Below are 27,304 nucleotides of genomic sequence, written 5' to 3'. Positions count from 1 at the left end.
AGGAAACCAAAAAAAATACACTATATATATTTTATATATTATTTTATTACAATTATTATCACTTCGTACATATTTAGGTACTAAATATATCTATCCAAGTACAATTACTGAGTTTTCTTCTTACTAGAACTAAGTTTTTGTTTCAGGAACTTGATAATCGTCTTAATTACAAAGTAAACTATGTATAAAATAATTAAAATAACTAAGGCTATATCCAGCATCCATAATTCGTACCACTTGTATAGTTTGACGGGCGAACGAAGATGGTAGGCACCTAGAACAATATAAAATAATTGATATAGTTAAATAATAAAATTACGCTTTAATCTTATACAATTATTGTATTGTTACCGATCCTTGATAAGTGTACAAAGTTTGAATTAAATCTATCCGTTTAAAGTAGGTCAAAATGGAGTCTAAAGGAGTCGGTTACATACAAACATACAGGTGAAGCTTTGAAAGCGTGGTACAAGTCTTTAAATTAGTTTGATAGTAGTTATCCAAATCCTAAGTAATAGTATAAATGTGAAACTATTCCGTCTTTCCCTCTGTTTACCTGTCTCTTCTTCACGCCTTAACTACTGAACCGATTACGATGAAATTTGGTACAAGGATAGTTTGAAGACCAAAAAAATGGCATAACATTTATCCCAGAAAACCCATGAGAACGGGTACTATACTAGTTTTCCTTTGTCAATGCATGCGGAGCCGCGGGTCCGTCGCGTCTGCCTTTCAGTCTGTTCGTCGAAACCTCAAAAAATAAATGTATTTTCAAAAAATACTGCACCGATTTTAATTCTGTTTTCACCAATTAATTGTGCTTACCTTTACTCTCAATGGCTATTTCGATGTAATACGTTATCAGCTCTGATGGATGTGTCGGCCGTTTCAAAAACACGTTTGAGAGGAATTTCGCCTTTTTGTAATATCTGAAAAACGAAAAAATCTATATATATCTCATATCTATCTCTCACTCTCATAGAGAAAGGAAATTCGTTCCATCCGGATGTCCTTGACCACCTCTCAATAATTTTCATAATTTTTTTATTATAACACAGTGATTACAATTCTTATACAGGGTGTAATCGTTAAGTGTGCACAGGCGATTTTTCCGTAAGTATTACAGATAACAAAAAACTTTAAACTGATATCGAAAGTACATATATAACCTAATGAGTAAAATGGCCGTAATAAATTTTTAAAAATAAATCGAGAAATATCAAAAAAATTATCTTTAAAGTTTAAACCCTCACATACATTAAGTATGAAATATGAATATCCCATATACATTTAATATGAAAGATTTTAGCTTTCTTTTTCTTTTTTGGTTTTCTGCTTTAATTACTTCGCAAATTTGAAGTGACATTTTCCACAATTTTCCGGACATTTTCACGCATTTTACGGATATTTTCCGGGGATTTTCCGAGCATTTTCGGGGCATTTTCCAGGCATTTTCCACGCTTTTTCCGGACATTTCCACGCGTTTTCCGGATATTTTCCAGACATTTCCCTGGCATTTTCCGGTTATTTTCCGGGATTTTCCAGACATTTTCCGGGAATTTCCCGGGGATTTTCCGAGCATTTCCCGGATATTTTCCGGACATTTTCACGCATTTTCCGGATATTTTCCAGGCATTTTCCAGGGATTTTCCACGGTTTTTCCGGAAATTTCCACGCATTTCCGAGCATTTCCCAGGCATTTTCCGGGAATTTCCCAGGCTTTTCCGGGGATTTTCCGAGCATTTTCCGGGGGTTTTCCGAGCATTTCCCGGGGATTTTCCGAGCATTTCCCGGGGGTTTTCCGAGCATTTCCCGGTTATTTTCCGGACATTTTCACACATTTTCCGGATATTTTCCAGGCATTTTCCAGGGATTTTCCACGGTTTTTCCGGAAATTTCCACGCATTTTCCGAGCATTTACCAGGCATTTTCCGAGCATTTACCAGACATTTTCCGGTTATTTTCCGGGAATTTCCCAGGCTTTTCCGGGGATTTTCCGAGCATTTCCCAGGGATTTTCCGGATGTTTTCCAGACATTTTCCGGACATTTCCCTGGCATTTCCCGGGGATTTTCCAGACATTTTCCGGGGATTTTCAGAGCATTTCCCGGGGATTTTCCAGACATTTACAGGCTATGTCAAGGAAATGTCCGGAAAATGCCTGGAAAATTCCCGGAAAATATCCGGAAAATGCGTGAAAATGTCCGGAAAAACGTGGAAAATTTCACTTCAAATTTGCGAAGTAATTAAAGCAGAAAACCAAAAAAAGAAAAAGAAAGCTAAAATCTTTCATATTAAATGTAGGTATATGGGATATTCATATTTCATACTCAATGTATGGGAGGGTTTAAAGATAATTTTTTTGATATATCTCGATTTATTTTTAAAAATTTATTACCGCCATTTTACTCATTAGGTTAAGTACTTTCGATATCAGTTTAAAGTTTTTTGTTATCTGTGATACTTACGGAAAAATCGCCTGTGCACACTTAACGATTACACCCTGTATATAAAAATGAATCGCAAAATGTGTTGGTAAGCGCATACCTCGAGAACGGCTGAACTGATTTCGATAATTATTTTTTTATTATATTCCTTGAAGTACGAGGATGATTTTTATGTAGAGAAAACGTAAATATGTACCACGGGCGAAGCCGGGGCGGACCGCTAGTTATGTATAAAAATGAAGCCCGTTTTCCTTGGTCACGGCATCACGCGTGAACGGGTGGACCGATTTCGATAATTCTTTTTTTATTATATTCCTTGAAGTACGAGGATGGTTCTTATGTAGAGAAAACGTAAATATATTCCACGGGCGAAGCCGGGGCGGACCGCTAGTTTTTTCAATACAAATAAATGACTATATTGGAAACCAATTTGTACGAATTATTTCAGCAGAAACCTATAATATTATGTGCCTTGTCTAGCGCATATAAATATAGTGCCTTTTTCTTTATTCCGACATTCCTGTTTAAGATTTTGGCGGAGTTCTTTCTATTGTGCGGCGTAGATTTTCTAAACTGCTTGTCTAAAAAATCCTGCCTTTAAACTGTCACTCCTTACACTACCTCTATATATATTATGAGACACTAGCTTTCCGCCCGCGGCTTCGCCCGCGTTTTCAAAGAAAAACCCGCATTTTTCCCGTTCCCGTGGGATTTCCGGGATAAAACCTATCCTATGTGTAAATACAAGTTACCCTCTATATGTGTGCTTAATTTCATTGTAGTCGGTTCAGTAGTATTTGCGTGAAAGAGTAACAAACACACACATACACACCCTCACAAACTTTGGCATTTATAATATTAGTAGAATAGGATTGGATTGACAAAGAACTACATACTTATCATTGGTCAACATTTCGTCCAACGCCGTCTTCAATGCTGGAGTCATATCTGGAGAGAAGTCCACCTTCAGAGCGTGACCAGCGGCCACACTGCGTTGCACATTGCCCGGCTGGTCTCCGAACACAGGTATAGCTAGTAACGGCACCCCATATTCTAGGGATTCTATAACACTGAGCAACCCACCATGGGTTATGAAGACTTTTATGTTGGGGTGCGCTGAAAAAAGGGGGATTTTTACTTTGGTAGCATTATAAATAAGGAAGATTCAATCATGAGGCGGGCTTCGAACGAGCGTTTTTAGATTTTGCCGCGGTACGGCGTTACGTTGTATTTTTTAAAAGATCTCAAAAAGGAGTTTCTAAATTGTAAAATAATGAATAAATGTCAAATTCTCTTTGGATGTTGGTTAAAATAAAGTCAGGGACCTGAAAAAATTCCACGGAACAAAGAACTAGAACTAGGACAAAAAAAAATATGGTTAATACATAATTGGCTCATTTTTCTTGGCTCATTTTCACTCATTACAGTTGAAACATGCCATCTCACTTTGACATCTAATCTTTTGAAGCGCGTATATTATGTTGGTTACCTTTTTCTAAGTCTTTTTACTTATATAATATCATTGCTAATACCTATAGATAATATATAGTGCGAAACAACGCATTTAAACAGACATTCGCATGACGGAAATACCATATTAGTATCGTATTTGTTTTGCTTATGAAGGTTTATATTACTCGTCGTATTACACGATTAGAAATTTAAACATACTATAGTTTTATTATGTTGCTTTAGATCTAGTGATACAGTTTATCAAATTTAGTCTGGTTATTTCGTAAAGATATGTGTGCCTTACAAACAGTAAAATATTTTTGGCTTATTGTTCTGTGCCTTCGACATAATATTATAAGCATGTAACATAAAACCTAATAGTAAGTATGCCATTAGACGCGAATATGGTTTACTACATGAAATTATTTAAACTAAATCTGTGTTTATAGCGGGTTAAAATCGAGTCTAAAGGAGTCGTTTCCAAGCTAATAAAAGCGAGATAAAAAATGGTTTGTTAAAATTGTATCACCGATCCTTGATAAGTCTAAACTAAATCTGTGCGTTTAGAGTGGTTCAAAATCTAAAGGAGTCGGATACACACATACAGGTGAAGCTGATAATAGCGAGTTAGAAACTACTCCATCTCACCAAGTATACTAGACTGCGGCAACCAATTTCGTATTTGGACGTTCTTTGGCAACCCTTTAATATCCTCGTCGAATTTCCAAAGAACTGTCTGCTTTAAACTGCCGAATAGTTCTATTAGGTCTTTCCTGGTCTTCTCGTTGACTTGAGAAGACTTGACTACGGAGCCCATGCTGAAGTAGATAAAGCCTTGAGTGGAAGAATCCAGGAGGTCTTGTAGGTCCTGGAAGGAAGAATTTTTTAATCACTACATAGCTGTACCTACCAATATTATAAGGCTGAAAAGTTTGTTAGTTTCGTTGAATACGTTAATATCAGAAAAATGAAGGATAGACCATTTATCGAGGAAGCCTATAGGCTTAATATCATCACGCTAAGAACAATATGAGCTGAATAAACCGAGACGTATAAAACAAAGACGTTTTTCGATATCTGTCTGTTGCTATGTACGCAGTACATCCTTATCTATACTAATATTATAAAGCTGAAGAGTTTGTTTGTTGTTTGTTTGTTTGAACGCGCTAATCTCAGGAACTACTGGTCCCATTTGAAAAATTCTTTCGGTGTTAGATAGCCCATTCATCGAGGAAGGCTATAGACTACATAAATAATATCATCACGCTAAGACCAACAGGAGCGGAGCCACGCGGGTAAAACCGCAGGGCACAGCTAGTTATTGATATCACACAAAACAGCAAAGTAAACTATGTAATGTATTAATAAATACCTACATACTTACTAATTACGACATGATCATCACTACATAGGTAGTATAAAACAAAGTCGCTTTCTCTGTCCCTATGTTAGGGACAGTATGGTTAAATTGAAGATAGAACAAAAAAATGTTCTACGGTATTATATCAATATCTACAAGAAAGTCCGCGATACCATATGTCCATCTTCAGTAGTTATGTTACTACAACAACTTTTTTTCGTTTTCAAAGTAAATAGAAGTGCCGACAGTAATCAAACCATGTTACCCATACACATATTATATTAATCCTTATCCCATTAAATGATGTTTTATTAAAGTGAAACTTTTATTACATCGTCTCAAACTTTTTGGTCTGTGTAGCGCATGTCGCGTGTATCGCGGCTGCCGTGTAGGTATACCTACTCGGCAGCCGACCGACACGCGACATGCGCTACACAAAGCAGTGTTCGGAACCGTTCGAACAGTTTCACTTTTACCGTGGTTTCATAAAACCACACAACATTTTTATAGACTGTTTCAATACCAGCAAAATACTTTTTAAATGAAAAAAATTGGATATTCCATTCAAAAGATATACCTAACGAATTTTTAAAAGTGTCAATCTACAGAAAATAGTAGGTATACTGTTCAATACAATGAGCAGGCCGTAGTGCGGGACGGGGTAAAGGTGATTTTCATGTGATTAAAAATTAAACCTATAGTCCGACCTATAGTAGACTTTTCACTGTCACGACATCACTATCGCTATGCGGGTAAAACCGCATGGTCCGGGAGCCAGCAGCAGATTTTATGACCAAGTTCCTCTCAAGCGGTAATTAGTAAAATGCATCAAAGTATAGTATTATGAAGCCTCGTGAACGTCAGCTGGAGCTCGGTTGGGGGGAAGAGCGGTTGTAGCCTCCCGTATCAGCTGACGGTTTTTCCACCAAGATACAGCCAGCTGACATATATATTTATCCACAGTTACATATATAAGCTATCATCAGGTAAATTTTTGTTTGAGAGGAAATAACGGAAAATAAATTTTTCTTTAAATTTAACTTTCATGTTCGAGACACCAGCTGACGTATAATACACCATGTTGTAACCAGCTGACTATTTTTTTTCGTTGAGATATTGGGTTAGCTACAATTTGACAAATTTTTATCTGAGAGGAAATGAATGAATGAATGTATTTTTTTTCCTATGTGCGTGGGAGGCTACAACCGCTCACCCCCCAACCGAGCGCCAGCTGACGTTCACGAGGCTTTATAATACTATACTCTCATGCGTCTGACGAATTATCTCTTGAGAGGAAATAGTTAACCAAATTTGCACCTGGCTCCCTAACCAGCAGGGCATTGCTAGTTGACCTATAACTTTATAAGTATACCTACTTATAATATTTAACGGCACTTTATTTCATTTTTGATAATAGTATTATCTTTCTACTAAGTATATAAAAATAAGTCGAGTTTTCCTTCCTGACGCTATAACTCCAGAACGCACGAACCGATTTCCACGGTTTTGCATTCGTTGGAAAGGTCTCGGGCTCCGTGAGGTTTATAGCAAAGAAAAGGTGTCTCTGGTGGCGAAACGGAGTTCGCCGGGTTTGCTAGTTGGTTATAAAAGTGAACACAAACAGATGTAAATTTTTATCATGATAAAGTATGTGTCTGCTTGTGTAATCGTATCCCCAAACGGCTGAACTTATTTGAATATGATTTCTTGAAAATATTACCTATCCCTACTAATATTATAAATGCGAAAGTATCCGATTTTGATGAAATTTGGCACAGACAATCTTTAGACCGTGAGAAAGAACATAGGCTACCTTTTATCAAAACACCACGCGGGCGAAGCCGCGGGCGGAAGCTAGTATTAAAGAAGTTAACAAAGGTTAGAATTCTGGCTCATAAAATAATATGCTGTCATCGAACCTTGATAAGTTTACAAAGTTTGAATTAAATCTGTCCGTTTAAAGTGGGTCTAAATCAAGGCCAGTGGCCGTGTCCTTAACATAGTTACATTAATTAGATGAAGCTAAAAATAGCGCTTTTAAAAGTAATTATAACTAAATGCTGTCATGCAAATAAACAAAACACCTACAATAAATACCCTACTAATATTATGTATTATCCTACTATGGTTAGGGAGCCAGGTGCAAATTTGGTTAACTATTTCCTCTCAAGAGATAATTCGTCAGACGCATGAGAGTATAGTATTATAAAGCCTCGTGAACGTCAGCTGGCGCTCGGTTGGGGGGGTGAGCGGTTGTAGCCTCCCACGCACATAGGAAAAAAAATACATTCATTCATTCATTTCCTCTCAGCTAAAAATTTGTCAAATTGTAGCTAACCCAATATCTCAACGAAAAAAAATAGTCAGCTGGTTACAACATGGTGTATTATACGTCAGCTGGTGTCTCGAACATGAAAGTTAAATTTAAAGAAAAATTTATTTTCCGTTATTTCCTCTCAAACAAAAATTTACCTGATGATAGCTTATATGTATCTAACTGTGGATAAATATATATGTCAGCTGGCTGTATCTTGGTGGAAAAACCGTCAGCTGATACGGGAGGCTACAACCGCTCTTCCCCCCAACCGAGCTCCAGCTGACGTTCACGAGGCTTCATAATACTATAATTTGATGCATTTTACTAATTACCGCTTGAGAGGAACTTGGTCATAAAATCTGCTGCTGGCTCCCGGACCACTACTGGTCTAATTTGAAAAATTCTTTCGGTGTTAGATAGCCCATTTATCTAGGAAGGTTATAGGTTATCATCACGTTCTCGTTAGGACTAAAAAGAGCGGAGCAATGCGGGTGAAACCGCGCGGCACGGCTAGTGTATTATAAATTACATAATATATATTATGCATTGCATTAGCTTTTGTATGTGTTACAAGTTCTTTTAAGCGGACATAACTTTTAACCTCACCTAGCGGTACACATCTATTTATAAAACTCGCCTATTTGCGTCACAAACCTTTTAACTATAAAATAACAAATCTCTTGTTTTAAAGTTCTTTAAAAAACTATCACGTCAGTATTCAAAGAATCTATTAATTAGGTATCATTTATCATTCGGGACGCAGTACAAACTTCATTATCTCAATGTTAACTACATATAAACAACGAGTCTAAAAAACAGTAGTTCACTCGACTTTCACACAGACGGTCAACATGCGTGTACTACTGTACGTCACGTGTTTAGCTTTAACTACAACCGTGTGTAAATCAGCTAAGATTTTATGTGTATTCCCTGCACCAGTGTACAGTCACCAAATAGTGTTTCGACCGTTCGTTGAAGAATTGGCGCGACGGGGACACGAAGTCACTTTTATTACACCGCATCCCATGCAAGAAAGTGTACAGAACTTGAAGCAGATCTCAATACAAGCTAGCATTGAAGATATTAAATTTGCCGCTCTAAAAGATGAATTGAAAGACGCAGACGATATGGTGTCACAGCAGAAAGTCGCGTTTAGAGCAATATACAAAACGTTTGATAGAATATTGGGGAATGATTTAAAAGACTTCGTAAATAGCAAGGAAAAGTTTGATATAGTGTTAGTAGAGGCTTGTGTTCGGTTGAACCTCATGTTCGGCCATATATTCAAAGCGCCAGTTATTCAAGTGAGTTCCTTCGGTGGAGTGTTTGATACTTTTGAGATGGTGGGAGCTGCCACACACCCCCTGTTATACCCGTTGGCTATACGCGAAAAATTCAAGAATCTAACTTATGTTGATAAAATACACGAAGTAGTAGGACTTTACGATGTAGTAAAAGTTTATGAGGACTGCGAAAAGCCAGAAGATGATTTGCTGAAGAAACATTTGGGATCTGATTTTCCCAGTTTGAAGGACTTGAAACAAAATGTTGATATGGTTTTTCTAAATGTGTATCCGATTTGGGACTCTAACAGACCTGTACCGCCTAATGTCGTTTATTTAGGAGGCCTACATTTGAGAAAAGTAAAGGAACTTCCTAAGGTAAGAAAATATAATATTTTTGAAGTGAACTTCTTTGGGCGCGTTGAGAGTACAAGGTCGTGTCATTGTAATACTGTCATGTCATAATCGTCTAATCACTGCATAGTAATAAAACAAAGTCGCTTTCTCTGTCCCTATGTCCCTTAACCCTTTGTATGCTTAAATCTTTAAAACTACGCAACGAATTTTGATGCGGTTTTTTTAATAGATAGAGTTATTAAAGAGGAAGGTTTAGTTAGGCGGTCAGCGAAAATTCTAATAAGCTATTCGGGCCTGAGGTAAGCGGTGAGGGGGTCCGCGTTTAGTATGGAATCAACGTGCTCGAAACTAAAAATCATAAGCGCCATTCGCATTTTTATCAAAAAGTGAATGAAAATATTTAGTATTTTCTAAATCTAAAACAGTCACGTTTATATATGCGAACATAATATATAAATGCGAAAGTTTATGTAAGTGTAATATACAATATTATAAATGCGAAAGTTTGTGAAGATGGATGTATGTGAATGTGTAAGTATGTTTGTTACTCTTTCACGCAAATACTACTGAACCGATTACAATGAAATTTAGCACACATATAGAGGGTAACTTGGACTAAAACATAGGATAGGTTTTATCCCAGTAACCTCACGGGAAGGGGAACTATGCGGGTTTTCCTTTGAAAACACGGGCGAAGCCGCGGACGGAAAGCTTGTATATTACAATTCATTGACTCTCTTTATTACGGTATTACGTAATTAACGTTAGATACTATATAATAATGTTGACAGACTGATTACTGCACTCATTTTGATATGGTTTTGTTGTAATTTATTGTAAACTTGAATAATAATGATTAAAAATAATAATAAAACTAATTAAATAGAATTATGTACTTAATTAGTATATTACTTAATTAGTAAATTATCATTATCTGTTTGAATCGTTTTCACGTGTATCTATACTAATATCATAAAGCTAATCTCAGGAACTACTCGTCCGATTTGAAAAATTCTTTTGGTGTTAGTTAGCCGGTAGCCCATTTATCGAGGAAGGCTATATCATATCATTACGCTAAGACTAACATGAGCGGAGCCACGCGAGTGGAACCACGAAGCGCAGCTAGTGTAGTAATAAAATAAAGAATAGGGCAGTGACGAAAAAAATCGCCTTTCTCCATGACGTGACGGTATTCACATCTACATATACATCCATCCATCCATAGGTACTTACAAACTTTCGCGTTTATAATATGCTGAGCACTTTTCACAATGGGCAGCGTTGGCCCAACAAATGATCGTCGATGTTTGTCATTACGGCGATTAAATAAACATCTACAATGACGGCCGATCATAGACATTTAGACATTTATTCGCTCTGAATCGCCCAAACGAAATGTTTTTGCTACAGAGCATATTACATATAACTTTCGGACATCATTCATCGGGGTCTTAACGGCCGATCCGTCGAGTATACTGGTCGAGGATCCTCCCTTTTTTCGATGGAAGAATACCACCTTCCTTCCTCCACAGTGGTGACCCCTGTCAGTTCACAACTCCTGTCCACCCATGATGTTCTTCCTTCCTCCACAATGATATTGTTTTTAATCGCCCTTAGAGATGTTGGTTTATGCTAAGTAATGCCCAGCGCTGCCCATTGTGAAGAGGGCCTATTAGTATGATATTAATATGTTCTCTCCTTGTGTCGCTTGGCTGAATATATCGTTGTTCCCGTATCACAATGATAATGTGGGTCAAATGTTGTGTAGAATGTGTGTTTCATCGTGATACGTGCAGTGGGTCATCGACAAGAGTAAATAGTGAAATCTATATGTATAAAACTCAAAGGTGACTGATATAGTGATCTATCAACGCACAGCCCAAACCACTGGACGTATCGGGCTGAAATTTGGCATACAGGTAGATGTTAGGACGTAGGCATAGCTAAGAAAGGATTTCCCGAAATTCTTGCGGGAACGGGGAAAAACGGGGATGCACTTACAAAGTCGTGGGCGGAAGCTAGTTCGATAATAATTAACGAATATTGTATTGTCTGTGCTAATATTATGAAGAGGAGAGATTAGATTAATTTGTTTTATTACGATTTAATTGAAAAACATTAATCAATGAACATAACAAAATATCAATTTTTAGAAGTAATTTTACCATTAGTAAAACATACCTACTTATATTTTTCTTTACCATTAGGTCACCTTATATCTTTTTATCATAGGTCAACTTGAGCGAAACTAGAGCAAGCGTCTAGTTAGTAAAACTTTAATGGTATTACCACACAACTATTTAAACACAGTCTAACTTTAAACCAGGGATCTGTCACTTTAATAATTGTCTATGTGAAATATCACAAAACCAGATTAAGAGAACCCGCGCTTAACGATAAACCCTGTCTAAAGTTTTTTGTGGTAAGACAGTAAAGTTTTAACCAATTTATTTAAAGTCATCACCTCCATTATATCTCTGGCTGAAAATCAGCGTACTGCATTTGAGTGGTCAGCTTTTGCTGAACCTGCTGTTATTATCATAGATTCTGTATACATTGTGTTTTTCGTTGAAATAAGGTATTAAGGTTCTGTACTCAAAGGGGTAAAACGGGACCCTATTACTAAGACTTTGCTGTCCTTCTGTCTGTCTGTCCTGCGTGTCACCAGTTTGTATCTAACGTTTCCCATAATAACGCGAGTTCGACACACGTTTGACCGATTTTGTGTAATTTTATTTATTTATTACCAGGATTTAAAAGCCAAGCTCGACGCCGCTAAAAACGGCGCTATATACATGAGCTTTGGCAGCACAATCAGCTCCTCAATGTTCAACATGGCGAAGTTAAATATGTTCCTGCGAGTGGTCTCCAAACTGCCATATACTGTGTTCTTAAAATGGGATGCCGATGTGGACAATGTACCGGAAAATGTGGTAGTGGGAAAATGGTTTCCTCAACGCGATCTTCTTAGTGAGTATTTGAAGATATATATTTTTAATGTACCTGTACTTCTAAAGTCCCTTGGGAGGATAAAATTACGAAAGTCGAAAGTTCTGAGATAAAAGCAAGATTAAGTCGAATTAAGAATTCCTCCCCTTTTTTGGAGTCGGTTGAAATGCAAGGCTCATGTTCTATGTGCTTCTGAGGTTTGAAGACAATAAATAAAAATATATTGATAACATGCTTGCTAACACTGCAGGTAAATTATAAATTATGAATTATAAATTGGTTACTGAATAAAATCTGAATAATACTTTGTGAAAACACTTAAAACTTTTGATTTTAATAAAAATATTATTTATTATATCCTCTCTTATCATCAATACTTTTCTACAAGCAGTGTAGTAAAGTCAAGTTGTTGACAAACACAAACAATTAAACAATGTAGTTTTTATTATGTTGTATATGCCTTTTCTTTATTGAAAGTAACTGGCCAACAAAATCGTAAAACTCCACAAGAACTAGACTGCTTAAAAATACAAATCGTATCAAAACAACCTCTAAATCATCTGAAAGTCCTCGAAAATGTTCCAGAACACCCCTCCATCAAGTTATTTATCACGCAAGGCGGTCTCCAATCAACCGACGAAGCTATCGACGCTGGCGTCCCACTAGTGGGCGTGCCCATACTATGGGACCAGTGGTTGAACGTGGACAAGATTGTAGAACTGGGCATCGGTGTCATGTGTAACATTCGTGACGTCACAGAGGACAGCTTTAGAGCGGCTATAGATACTGTGCTAAAGGACAGAAGGTAAATAGTATAATTTTATTGAAGATATTCAATGTATACTAATAGGGATACGATACTATGGGACTCTCTAGTCCCATAGTATCGTATCATGTCCACATTGAGCCTCTGCTCAATGTGGACATGATGACGTCACAGAGGACAGCTTTAGAGGAGCTATAAATACCATTCTTAAGGGTAGAAAGTAAATGTAGGACCAGCTGTAGCTCAATGTGGACAAGATTGTGGAGCTGGGAATTGGTGTCATGTGCAACATACGTGACGTCACAGAGGAGGGCTCTACCTATATACTGTTCAGACTGTTCTTAAGAATAGAAGGTAAATGCAATCAATCTATATTCTAATAGGGATGGAATACTGTGGGACTAGTAGATAAATGTGGACAAGATTGTAGAACTGGGCATCGGTGTCATGTGTAACATTCGTGACGTCACAGAGGACAGCTTTAGAGCGGCTATAGATACTGTGCTAAAGGATAGACGGTAAATATAATTGAAGATATTAATTTCATTCTATGGTATTATTCTTATCTATAATACTCTATATGTATAATTTTTCTGTCTTGAGCATGAAGTTTAACTAAAAAAAACCGCTTAGTCGAGTAACATGTACATTCTATCTACAAGCACAGACTAATAATAATATACTACGTATACAACTACAAGTGTTCGCTAAAATTTATCAAATAAGGATGGCGCCACTATCGCAAAAGTGTTAATCCTTTTAGGTAAACTCCAATAGCTTTTAATCAAGCCCCTTCACTCTGTCTTGTCGTGCTAACTTCACACCTATGACCTATTCATAATACCTATAAGGAATTCTTCGCAGTTCGCTCTCCAAAACCACTATGATCGGTTCTCGTACATATTTTCATCCTTTTTCAACACTCCAAACTTATTTTGCTTTTTTATTACAGATACAAAGAGAACATAGACAACCTACGAACTGTCATCAACGACCAACCACAGACCGCACTAGAACGCGCCGTATGGTGGACGGAATACGTCATACGTCACAAAGGCGCGAAACATTTAAGATCTCCCGCCTTCGACATGTCAGCGAAAGACTATTATGAAATTAAACTTATATTATCTGTAATTTTAGTTTGTACACTCGTTTTAGGTTTAATTTATAAGCTGTGTGTGATAGTGTTATCAATATTTAAAAGGAAAACTAAGGTAGAATAATTATATAATTTTAAAAAAGTTTTGTTTTTTATTTAGTCTCTTTTTTGTCGTAAACAGTGTTTTTGTTATTAGTTACATGCCTTTATGTAAAACATTTTTTAATTAAACTGAATTCTCCAAATAATTTTTATATCTCTTCTTTCATGGTTTTTAGTACCTACTAAACGACTGTAATTAAATTAATTTGCGATAGATAAAGGTATGATAAATATTCACACAATACTTCGTTTTCTATATGTTCATATTCTATTATTTTATTAAGTACCTACTATTCTGATCAAATTCTGTTAGATTGTTCCTAACAAGCCCTATAACTACTAAATAAATACATAACAAAAATTGCGTGTACTAGTGTAGGTACACACGTAAGAAGTGAAACTTCTTTATGAACTTATTTGTCAAAAAATAATATATGCAACTTTACCGAAATATCTACGTCGAATCACGCGTGGTAGGGATAAGAAAAAGATGGCGCGTAACGGAAAAATGTCACGCGCGCAATTTTTATCCAACCCCGATAAAGAAGTTTCACTTCAATAAACTTAATGCAAGGTACCAAAAATTCTATATTATAATATCCTCTGGGGACAATTGCATACCTCCTTATTACTAGTAATAGTAAAAATGGGAGCGTTTCATGTAACATTTTTGGATATTTCTCGTTTTATTTTTAAAAAGTTATTATTGTCATTTTACTCATTAGGTATAGTACTTTCAATATCAGTTTAAAGTTTTTTGATATCTGTAATAGTTACGGAATAATCGCCTGTGCACACTTTAACGATTACACCCTGCATAACCTATAACCTTCCTCGATAAAGAGTCTATCTAATAGTGAAAGTGACATAGGGACAGAGAAAGCGACTTTATTTTATACTAGCGGTCCGCCCCGGCTTCGCCCGTGGTACATTTTCCGCAATAAAAGGTAGCCTATGTTCTTTCTCAGGGTCTAAAGATTACCTGTGCCAAATTTCATCAAAATCAGTCCAGTAGTTTATGCGTGAAAACCATACATACATACAAACCTTTCTTCTTTATAATATTAGTATTATAGACTACTAGCGGTCCGCCCCGGCTTCGCCCGTGGTACATATTTACGTTTTCTCTACGTAAAAACCATCCTCGTACTTCAAGGAATATAATAAAAAAAGAATTATCGAAATCGGTTCAGCCGTTCTCGAGTTATGCGCTTACCAACACATTTTGCGATTCATTTTTATATATAAGAAAGAAGATGTAGTGATGATAGAGAATTGATTAAGAGGAGTTTTCTCACAAATACTTTGACGAAATATAAAAATACGTTTACCTACTAGATAATAAGTTCTGTTATTTAAGTACGAAGGGTTTATCTAATTTATCGTCTGAATGACATTTAATATTGAATAAATTTTGTCACGTTTATTCAAATATAATTATCGGGATATTGACTTAATTACAATTAACCGTTATCAGTGTAACTGAACTTTGTTATTTGTATCCTTAATAATTTTTACACAGCGTGTTTTTTCACATTAATCATCTTATAAAAAATGAGGTGGAACGAAGTTACTAAAACGACTGGATTGCTTTCTATGAGAGAGAGAGAGAGAGAGATAGACAGAGAAATACGCGCGAAATACGAAATACGGCGCGCCGCGGCCGCACGGCTTACAACTAGCAAAAAGTGTCGTTGCAATTTTTGGTCTTAATTCCGTCTAACCCTCTTTCGCAACGCGCGGCATGGAACTTCGTTCCAAAACTTAAATAAATCTTGTTTAAAACTGGACTAAAAAGTCATAACTTAACTTGTACGCAAATTTTAAAACTTTTTCGTTGTTTTTTTCCCAAGAATGACTACCAAGAATATATTGAAATGTAAGAGCGAGACACAAGAAAAAATTAACACGCACATATGTTTATTACAAAATAAAATAACATCTGTCTGATACGGATGCTGTTCTTTTTCTTAACAAATGATCGGAAATATCTTTGAAGTGTTGAAAAATTCAAAGGAATTGCCATTGTCTCAATACAGTTGACAAACAAAAAACAATATGCGATGTTAGCTTGGTCATAGTGACTTGCAATCTCAATTTACACACGAGATTTTATCAGTAATATCAATTTTCTACTGTGAATCTATTTGTCTACTTATTATAAGGAAACAAAAGATTTTTAGTACAAATATTAGATTTAAAGTTAACAGTGTGTTAAAATTTACAACAACAGTAAATGGAACAAGAAAACAAAAATAAATTGTTCGTAGAAGAATGGAAGAGGTCGGATAATTAATTGGCCTAACTACTACCACTTATATTATGAGATAGGAAACCTTTTAATCCGACTCACACTTGCTTGGTTTTATAGCGTAACCATAGCAACGAGGGTTGCTTATCCCTTGCTCTTCGTACTTGCAGTCACCATTTCGGAATTAAATATGTAATTAGTAAAACAACCTTCATAGTCAACATAATATAATATTACATAATATTTTGAAAGTATTCACAAACAATTAGGTGCTTAAAAGTAGTACCTAGTCACCAGAAAATACTATAACGCTTAAAGCGTTTACAAACCGTCCGTATATCGCACCCCTTAAATTATTCATATGCAAATTCAAATAATAACATTACGATACAATTAAACGACATATAAATACCTAATTATACATTCCACATTAACAATGTTGTTTTACGTGTTCATATAAGCACCTGTCCTTTGTGACGGTGCGAAGATTTTGGGTGTATTCCCTGCACCCTGCCATAGCCACCAATTTGTCTTCCGCGCTCTTACTTTGGAACTAGTTAGACGAGGCCATGACGTCACAGTCATCACCCCCTTCCCTGCCTACCCTAATACCACGATACAGAACCTAACAGAGATCAACATTGGCAACACGATAAGCAAAATAGTGAACAAAGATCTCGGCACAATGGTAAGAAAGGCGAAAGACGAAGCGACCGTACAACATAAAGTAAGTCTATTTACGTTACACAAGATCTTCGAAGGCTTATTCGAGAATGAATTGAAGGATTTCCTCAAGAAGAACGAACAGTACGATATAATCTTAGGCGAAATGTGCGCAAGAATGACGTTGATATTCTCTCACATTTACAAAGCTCCGTTCATACAGATCAGCTCTTTGGGCGGTTTCTTTGATACTTTCCACAGAGCAGGAGGTCTGGATCACCCATTTATATACCCCACGGCTGTTGGCGACAAGTTTACTGATTTATCTATACTAGATAAGGCCTGGATACTCTTCGATAGATACAGAATGTTTGAAATTACGCGGCAGGGTGAATTGATAGATGACAAACTGGTCAGGAAACATTTGGGGCCTGATTTTCCAAGCTCATTAGAATTGCGCCAGAACGTTGATATGATCTTTATAAATATGCATCATTTGTGGGATACCAATCGACCGGTACCACCTAATGTAGTACATTTGGGTGGTCTTCATTTACAACCGCCGAAACAACTTCCAGATGTAAGTACTTATAGACATTTTATATTAAAAGAAATAAAGTTACAAACTAAAGTAATTGCGATCCATTTTAAATTGTACCAAAAGAGTAGCGTAAAAATATAACATAGCAAAGAGAGCCAGGTTATGGAGAATGTGTTTACGCATACCCAAGCCAAAATATTATAACGTGAGATATACGTACGCGCTTCTAACGATGTATGATTTAGCAATAATGATAAGTAATTGAGCAATTAGTATTATTATAAAACTGCACCAGCAGACGTTGCTCTGCCTTATTGCTCCTTTTTCGTGCTTTCTCTCCATAAGAACCTTTCTTGGGCCTTATCAAAAAGTGAAAAAAAAAATAGTTGAATTGGTCGAGACGTTCTCAAGTTTTACACTTAGCAATACAGTTGGTGATTCTTTTTTTATATAGCTTCCGCCTACGATTTTGTACGTGCATCCCCGTTTTTCCCCGTTCCCGCAAGAATTTCGGGAAATCCTTTCTTAGCGGATGCATACGTCCTCACATCTACCTGCATGCCAAATTTCAACCCGATCCGTCCAGTGGTTTGTGTTGTGCGTTGATAGATCACTATACCTATCAGTCACCTTTGAGTTATATATATATAGATTCCTTAGGGGCTGTCCATTAATCACGTGAGGCTTGAAAGGGGGGGAGGGGTCCATAAAAAATCACGAAATATCATCAGGGGGAGGGGGGGTAAAGTGAAGTATCACGTGTACTTATTTTTTCGGCAAGCGCGCGATACTCAACCGAAAAGCGGCGTTACATGTATTTATCTTTAGTTAATAAGATGCTTATCCAGTTACTCGCGTTGAAGATAGTCTTGCTAATCCGTGGTCCGAAAATATTGTACATTAAATAATGTTCATGTACTAGTACAAACAAACTTTTTCGCATTTCTTTCATTATTTTTATGTCAGTCAAAAACAAACTGCAACCTTTCTGTCTACCTCTGAACGTTTATCGTTAACGTCTTTAATTTTCTATAATAAAATTAGATGATACTTATACCAGATTTTTTTATAAATAAAAAATAGATTCTTTGCAGGTACGAAAAAATACACGTGATATAGGGGAGAGGGGGGAGGGGTAGTCTTAAACCTCACCACGTATCACCAAGGGGGAGGGGGGGGGGGGTAAAAATGCCAAAAAAAACATCACGTGATTAATGGATGGCCCCTTATGTAGTGAGCATCCAGTAGGTTAATTTACTTCGTTATAGTAATATCGTAACTCTGTTATTCCAGGATTATTATTTGTATACTAAAATAAAATCAATTCATGTTTATGTATATATTTCAGGATCTACAAACTCTGCTTGATAAATCTCCCAATTCCATATTCATGAGCTTCGGGAGTACAATACGGCCATCTCTATTCGACCAGAAGAAGTTACAAATATTCCTGGATGTCCTGTCTACATTGCCATATACAATATTCTTCAAATGGGACACTAATATAGACGTAGCCCACAATATTGTTGTGAGAAAATGGTATCCACAAGCCGATTTACTTAGTAAGTTTCAATTAATCTATACTAATATGATAATATTATAAAGCTGAAAAATTTGTTTGTTTTTTTTTTTGTTTGAACGCGCTAATCTCGGTAACTACTGGTCCGTTTTCAAAAATTCTTTCGGTGTTAGGTAGCCTATTTATCGAGGAAGCTTTATATCATCACGCTAAGACCAAAGCCAAAATCTCTAAAATATATTTAGATGACATTAAAAAATTAGAATAATTATCAAGTCATCATTACAATACGCTATTCTTGCTAAATGACGTTAAACTAACACGTAAATAGGTACTAATATAATTATATTTTATAACATTTACTAACAATTAAGATAACAGCTGCTACCCATTTACAGTAAATATGTGTTTAGAGTCGCGAAAACCTACGTCAAATAAAAAGAATATGTCTAGATAAGAAAGCGGTTGATTAACTCGTTTTTAAAGAATCTATGGTGCTTTCAATTTATCCGTTTCGCTCGGCGCCGCTCGCATTAACGGCTAACTTGGATTAACACAATGGATAGGTTTTATCCCGGATATCCCACGGTTACGGGAACTATGCTGGTTTTTCTTTGAAAACGCGGGCGAAACCGCAAGCGGAAAGCTATTAATTTATAATGCTACTAGCTGCTCCACGCGGTTTCACCCCCGTGGCTCTACCCCTGTTGGTCGTAGCGCGATGATATATAACCTATAACCTTCCTCGATAAATGGGCTATCTAACACCGAAAGAATTTTTGAAATCGGACCAGTAGTTCCCCACATTAGCGCGTTCAAACAAACAAACAAACTTTTTAGCTTTATAATATTAGTATAGATTGTTGTGTGTTGGAAATATTGGCTTCTTTCTTTCAAAGCTCTGACACAATTAAATCTTCCAGGACATCCAAACATAAAACTGTTCATAACTCAAGCTGGTCTGCAATCAATCGACGAAGCTGTAGAAGCAGAAGTACCAATGCTAGCGATACCAATACTATGGGACCAATTCTACAATGCTCATAAAATTGTAGAACTGAAGTTGGGTGCAATGTGTAACATAAAGACTATTAGTAGAGATGATTTCAGAAAAGCGATTGAAGAGGTGCTGTCTAATAAGAGGTGAGATATTAATATTTCTTTATGATATAAAAGGAATAAGAAGTTTGTTACAATTAAGGATATAAAAATTTATGACATAAAAACCTCGGTATTAGTTACATCACTTATAACTAAATAAATAAAATAAATAATAAATATTTCAGGACAATTTTCACACACGGCACAATCTGATCCCATACTAAGCTTTCGCTTGTGTTATGATAAACACACATATGTATATAATTTTTAATTAAATACGTTTATAGATTATTATACTTAACACCCAGATACAGAGCAAATATCTATGTTCATCACACAAATATTTGCCCCGGGTGGGAATCGAACCCACGACCTCTAGCTTGGAAGGCAGGGCCACTACCAACCAAGCCAACCGGTCAGTCAACTGAAGCATTTGTTTTGAATAGTTAGCATTATTTATGTAACAAAGTTAAGAAAGCAAATAAGTAAACACCTTACTTTCTTACTCATGCTTAAATGGGCATTCTTTACAATAGGCAGCGTTTGCCCAACAAATAATCGTCAATGTTTGCCGTCTTTACGGCGATTATGAATATAAACATCTACAGCTGATCATAGACATTAAGATCCTCTACACTATCGTGATTGTCTCTACTCATCCAACGCTGCCCATTGTGAAGATGGTCCATACAATAATAATAATAAAACACTTAATTTTTTTTTCAGCTACCGTGAAAACGTTAAAAAATATAAAGCCACCATTCACGATCAGCCACAAACGTCACTTGAACGCGCCGTGTGGTGGACCGAATACGTCATACGTAATAAAGGCGCGAAACATTTAAAAACTCCCGCCTTCGAAATGAGCCTCACAGATTATTATGAAATGACGTTTGTATTGTCTATGGTAGCTGTCAGTGTGGCAATATTTGTGACGGTAATGATTTTAGTGTCTTTTTGCTTTAAATTGTTGAAGTATTTGAATATTTTTGGGAAAATTAAACTTGAGTGAATATTTGTGTTTTTTCTTATCAGGAGCCTACCTATATATTAACATAGTTTATAAATTCTTAATCAAAATAAGAAAAAGGTACCACTGAATCGTAATATAAACATGCGTTATTTTTGAATTGAAACTTTTTTTAGGCGCGTTGAGAATAAAATTTCATGGTCGCGTCATGGCAATACCCTAACGTCATGGAGAAAGGCGACGATTTTGGTATCTTGAATCTTGCCAAAGAAGTTTCACTTCTGACACGTGTGCTCGGAACATACGCGCATCATCCATACTAATATTATAAATGCGAAAGTAACTCTGTCTGTCTGTCTGTTACTCAATCACGCCTTAACTACTGAACTAATTTGCATGAAATTTGGTATAGAGATATTTTGATACCCGAGAAAGGACATAGGATAGGTTTTATCCCGGAAATCCCACGGGAACGGGAACTATGCGGGTTTTTCTTTGACTGCGCGGGCGATGCCGCGGGTGGAAAGCTAGTTTTTCATAAATCATTCACACAAAAATGTATTTCCGATATCACCAAATTTCCTATATATCAAACAAAGGTAATTAATAAACTTACCTTTGGCAATGGTGGTATTGTAGTTCCAATATGGTATCCAGCAATATCAATCACATTTGGTGGTAGACTCTTCACCGGTACGAAGGTGGGATGTGAATTTACGAATAATATGGATACATTGGTGTAGGCTTCTTCAAATGAAGGTAGGGTATTGCCTCGGGCTTTGGCTAGCGGACTGAAGAGTCTGTTATATGACTCTTCTTGGATTGGGAAGCTTCTCCTGAAAGTAATTAAGTGGTTATAATCTCATTTTTTTGCGGTCTGCCTCGGGTTTTCCCGTAGTACATATTCATCATCAGCCCATATATGTTCCCACTGCTGGGACACGGGCCTCCTATGAGGGTACAGGCCATAATCCACCACGCTGGCCAGGTGCGGGTTGGCGGATGACACATATCGTCGAACTTTTGATTCTTCGACATGTCGGTTTCCTCACGATGTTTTCCTTCACCGTTCGAGCAGTGGTGATGTTACAACATGCGCAGATAAATTGAAAAATCAATTTATTTCCTGCGCGCTCGCCCGGTCTCGAACCCCGGACTTATCGATTCGAAGTCCGAGGTCTCACCACTGAGCCACCACTGCTCGTACATATTATATAGGCTATATTATATGGATCAAGTAGAAATCCAAGTTTACCGCGTTCACACAATATTAATAATTGGTAACAAGTTAATAAATTATAAGTGTAGAAAAGAAATGGTTAAATTCATTTGGTTGCCGGATAAAAGCGTAAGCGTACTAATTTCATTTACTTAAAGGATTTTTTTTAGTTCATTCCTGAAAAAATTTCATTTTCAAGTTAACGTGTATTCATTTTTAAAACAATTTCATGAACGCAAAGGTTTATGAAACTGGATATTATTAGTTACTCTATTACGCCTGAGCGCCGAGACAAACGTCAAAACGCAAAGGAATAGAATCCGCTACGATAGTTCGCTAAGGATTTGTTCACCCTACCAACGACGAAGACGACTACAAACAAAATTTTCATCCAGTCGCAATTTAACAAAATTGTAAAAAACACACTTAAAAATAAAATATTAAAATTTCCTGTCGTTCTGGTGATTGGATTTTTTTTTGCGAATAATGAAGAAAAAAATGATTTAGAAGTTTTTTATAGATATTATTTTTATGATCTACAATTTTGGTCCCAGGTAATTATATGATTAGCTTACCGTCTCGGCGAAAATCGCAAAACACCTATTTTTTATTAATTGATCTTGATTAATATTTTTTTTTTATTCCGAGTACAAATATGACGGGAAATTTTAATATTTTATTTTGAACGAATTTTGTCTGGATGGGAATTTTGGTCGTTGTCGTCGTCGTCATTGGTAGTGTGACCGAACCATTACTAAAATGTCATGAGCTCTTGTCAATAATTTGGCGATAGCAGTTTCTATTCCTTAGCGTTATTCTATTCTCTGACATTCGTCTCACCCTGCTGATCTGATACCAACGGCCGATCGTATCTTAACCAATTTTAACACAGAACTTATAGCTGAATGATCAAACATTTAAATCCAACTTCATAACTTACCACGTAGTATAACTCATGAACAAGTGCCCAAATAGGTTCTGCATCCTCTCCCAAGTGTTCATGGGCATGGGTAACAGGCTGAGTGGTAGTGGAACCACGGGAACAGATCTGACGGTGTCCACCATGTGTTCCAGATGTGGGTCCATGATAATACTGCACAGGAGAATCCAGGGTACTTGGAGTACTGCGGCGAATCTAAAATATTTGTACAGAAAAGACTTTTAACGTGACTTATTCTTATACGACATATCTATATCATACAAATATGAATCCCTATTTCCTTTGATCATGGCAACAGGTTGGATCGAAACGAAACAAATACTGAATTCGATCGATCGATCGAATTCAGTATTTGTTTATGTATTCGTTGTTGTCAGGAGATGGCTCTTATGAAAGGAAATTTTCAGAAACTTGCTCTTAAAACAAAAAAAGAGAACGCAGGACAACGTCTATCGGGTCAGCTAGTTATTTATATTTATCCCTATCAAACAAAAACGACAAGTGGAAGTACATAGTTCACATTTTTTTCAGAACTTTATGTATTACTGGTAGGTCATGACATCTGCCTGTCTGTTTCCATGCCTGCTGTAACTGTTGACAGTACTATCTTTAATATTACTAATAAATAAACCTTCCTCTTGAACCACTTAATCTATAAAAAAAATGCATTAAAATCTGTTACGTAGGTAGTTTATGAATACGCTAAGCATAGACAGACAGAAGGAAGAGACATTATTTTATTGTACCTAGTAAACTCAAACATTTAAGACCGGATACTCACGTACCTGCCGCAGGGGCAATATTGGAATAATCTCGGTTGGTCGGCGGTCGGAGCAATTTCAGTTGTTCTCTAAATTGCCCCTACTTCCCTATACACATCACAATTAAGGAGCCAATTAAGGCTGCAATTCCAAAATTGCGCCTACAGCAGGTAGGTGAGTAGCCAGTTTTAAAGCTAATAACTTCTCACCCAGAATCAAGATCAGAGAAAAAGAACTCGGTAACAACTGCGTCAAATTTACCCTTCACCATAATATCTTTAACAGCTGGTATCTCAGCTATTCTTTCCGTTAAAATCCTTCCGAAATTCATTACATTGGCAATACTCATATCTGCAGGGTTTGCATTGTTACTGAGTATATCTGAAATAAAATGGAGTATTAACCAACTTCTAAAAAGGAGGAGGTTGATAATTTTATATATTTGGTTATGAAATTACTAAATTACGAACAACCCGTTATCCTGTCAGAGCAATCGAATTTTTCTACTATTTCGGTTTTATGTGTCTAAGGGATACCACGCCATCTATTGAGATGATTTAACAACCGTCTCAATCAATCTATATACATACTAGCGGCCCGCCCCGGCTTCGCCCGTGGTACATATGAAAAATAGATGTTGGCCGATTCTCAGACTTACCCGATATGCACAGAAAATTTCATGAGAATCGGTCCACCCGTTTCGGAGGAGTATGCAGACTAACATTGTGACACGAGAATTTATTATATATAAGATATGTTATGTATATTATAGATTGATTGAGACGGTTATACTAAAATGAAAAATCGTGGAACAATCAAAACTGTATGTACGTGATCTAAAATCGATATGGAAGCCAAAAATATAGTTTTTAGAAGTTTTTTTGTATGTAGTTATATCCAATCTCGTGCTAAACTCAAAAATTTCTGCACGGATTTACTTCAAATTGTGATTGAACATTTCTTACAGGTTGCGTCAAAATTTATCCTCGCGCTAAGACCAATAGGAGCGGAGCAATGAGGGGGCAATTGCAAAACCGTGGGGCACAGCTAGTTACTTAAGGGCCGATTTTTCAATGCTTGGATAAAACTTATCCATCCAATAAAGTATTACACGATAATATTAAATGTCACGTAAACTGTCAAATACGGGCAATTAGAATACGTTTTTAAGGGCCGATTTTTCAATGCTTGGATAAAACTTATCCGTCCAATAAAGTATTACACGATAATATTAAAATGTCACGTAAACTGTCAAATACGAGCAATTAGAATACGTTTTTAAAATGTTAGTTTTATACATTATTCGACGAATAAGTTTTATCCAAGCATTGAAAAATCGGCCCTAAAACTTATACATTATTCGACGAATAAGTTTTAACCAAGAATTGAAAAATCTGCCCTAAATATAAAATTATATTATTTTATATTTACCTTCTAACAATTTGATTGTAGAGCTGACATCAATATAGGTGAGATTCGCAGTGGGTTTGGATTCGGGAAATGCAGTGATGAATGTCACCTGGAATAGAAAAATAATTTATGTAGTTAAAAAAAAAAACTAAAAAAAACCGAACACGCTCAAACTCATGAAATTATTATTGTATTGTCACCGAACCTTTTTATGTGTACAAAATTTGAATTAAATCTCTCCTTTAAAACTGGATCGTAATCGAGTATAAAGGAGTCCGTTACATACAAACATACAGGCGAAGTTAATGAAAAAAAGACGTGTGGCACTCGGGGACTGCCGCGGTAAAGCTATAGCATGCTATGCCTTCAAGCCACACCTCCGCGCCCGTCGGAGTGGGGAGCATGAGGTTTTTTCGTTACGGAATTTCTGGATTCGGTCCCTGCGCTCAAGGCCCGCGATAGAAGCTATGCAATAGCTTAAAAACGTGTTAATAATCTTACCTGATGGCCAGATTTCAACAACGGCTGTACCATTCCTTTTAGAAGATGGTAATGACTCTTCGTTGGGCCCTTTTGGATGCAAAGAATATTGTACCCTAGAGCTGATCCTATCGTCAAAATGGTGAGGAGAAGAATCTTCATTGTGAACTGGAAGAACATCACCATCAGCCTATTTTTTGGATTGGGTTTATACTCGAATGCAAACATTTATATCGTCAACTAGACTTATTTTTAGAAGCGGTTTTGAATTGTAATAATATGTACTTAGAAATCTATACTAATATCACAGTATTACAATATTAATACTGTGCTAATATTATAAAGCTGAAGAGTTTGTTTGTTTGAACGCGCTAACTCGCTCGCTGGTCCGATTTGAAAAATTCTTCCGGTGTTAGATTTCCCATTTATCGAGGAAGGTTATAGGCTAGAATATATAATCACGCTAAGACCAACAAGAGCGGAGCAATGCGGGTGAAACCGCGGGGCACAGCTTGTTGAACAATTAAAAACCGCTTCTTATAGAAGTGTAGTAAATATAAAGGTTGGAATCTGAGTTTATAACAAATTCTTGAATTAATTAAAATTAACAATTAAAAATTAAGTAAATCCACAGTTTATTTTATTAGAAAAAAAAAATGTACTTACCTCAATTATTACAAGCACTAACTTATTAAACTTATCACTGAATACAACAATTTCATTTCGTATCTTCCTCAAAAATAAAGACCTTGTCTGTTTCCATATTTTTTATCATACACCCGTCTAGTAGATCCAAAATTATCTCTCATCATTTTGATAAGTACTTAATTCAAATAAATTTGACGAGTCATTCCTACGCAAATCGAAGTATTATAGTAGAAACTGCCTGCCTACCACGATGTCTTGAAGCAGTACTGTGTGGCGGGGCGGCAACGTAGCGTCCTGCGTCAGCCGCGCGTTATGTGTTCGGCGTGCGGGGCGGCAACGTAGCGTCAGCCGCGCGTTATGCGTTCAGCGTGCGAGGCGGCAACGTAGCGTCAGCCACGCGTTATGCGTTCAGCATGTGGGGCGGCAACGTAGCGTCAGCAGCTTGTTAAGCGTATGCCGTGCGGTGCGGCAATATCGTGTCAGCTTCTCGTCATGCAGAGCGGCACCGCTAGTCACACGTTCGAATTGTGGTGCGGCAACGTCTCGTCAGCTTCGCACAAACTGTTCGTCGTGCGAACGGCAACGTTGCGACTTGCGTCAGACGCACGTCAAGCGTTCGGGCGGCCTTGGGCTCTTTTTAAAGAAGTTTATAGAGTTTTGATTTCTTCTA

General features: G+C 36.7%; 3 protein-coding genes across 3 annotated transcripts; 2 read left to right on the top strand and 1 right to left on the bottom strand.

Annotated features, from left to right (window-relative positions):
• Positions 1–29: 29 nt before the first annotated feature.
• On the bottom strand, positions 30–26,906 carry LOC149475842 (UDP-glucosyltransferase 2-like). Its single transcript, XM_089712867.1, has 10 exons — positions 26,653–26,906; positions 26,008–26,154; positions 25,528–25,615; positions 24,306–24,477; positions 23,336–23,530; positions 21,793–22,012; positions 4,547–4,766; positions 3,343–3,562; positions 826–929; positions 30–274 (listed from the first exon to the last, which is right to left on the bottom strand). Exons 2-10 carry the CDS (start codon positions 26,146–26,148, stop codon positions 105–107), a joined length of 1,530 nt encoding a protein of 509 aa, XP_089568993.1. The 5' UTR covers positions 26,149–26,154; positions 26,653–26,906; the 3' UTR covers positions 30–104.
• LOC149475844 (UDP-glycosyltransferase UGT5-like) lies at positions 8,378–14,375 on the top strand. The gene is made up of 4 exons (XM_089712570.1): positions 8,378–9,236; positions 11,966–12,185; positions 12,750–12,969; positions 13,883–14,375. The coding sequence occupies exons 1-4, from the start codon at positions 8,427–8,429 to the stop codon at positions 14,151–14,153; spliced, it is 1,521 nt and encodes a 506-aa protein (XP_089568696.1). The 5' UTR covers positions 8,378–8,426; the 3' UTR covers positions 14,154–14,375.
• LOC149475843 (UDP-glucosyltransferase 2-like) lies at positions 16,403–21,224 on the top strand. The gene is made up of 4 exons (XM_089713116.1): positions 16,403–17,625; positions 18,935–19,148; positions 20,029–20,248; positions 20,933–21,224. Exons 1-4 carry the CDS (start codon positions 17,068–17,070, stop codon positions 21,216–21,218), a joined length of 1,278 nt encoding a protein of 425 aa, XP_089569242.1. The 5' UTR covers positions 16,403–17,067; the 3' UTR covers positions 21,219–21,224.
• Positions 26,907–27,304: the final 398 nt, after the last annotated feature.

This window comes from Colias philodice, chromosome 29 (assembly GCF_061535455.1).
Source record: "Colias philodice isolate Cphi_HAF_F1 chromosome 29, ilColPhil1 Martin Lab GWU primary, whole genome shotgun sequence".
Taxonomy (NCBI): domain Eukaryota; kingdom Metazoa; phylum Arthropoda; class Insecta; order Lepidoptera; family Pieridae; genus Colias; species Colias philodice.
The sequence above is the reverse complement of the archived record's forward strand: the minus strand, read 5'-3'. Positions and strand labels throughout refer to the sequence as shown.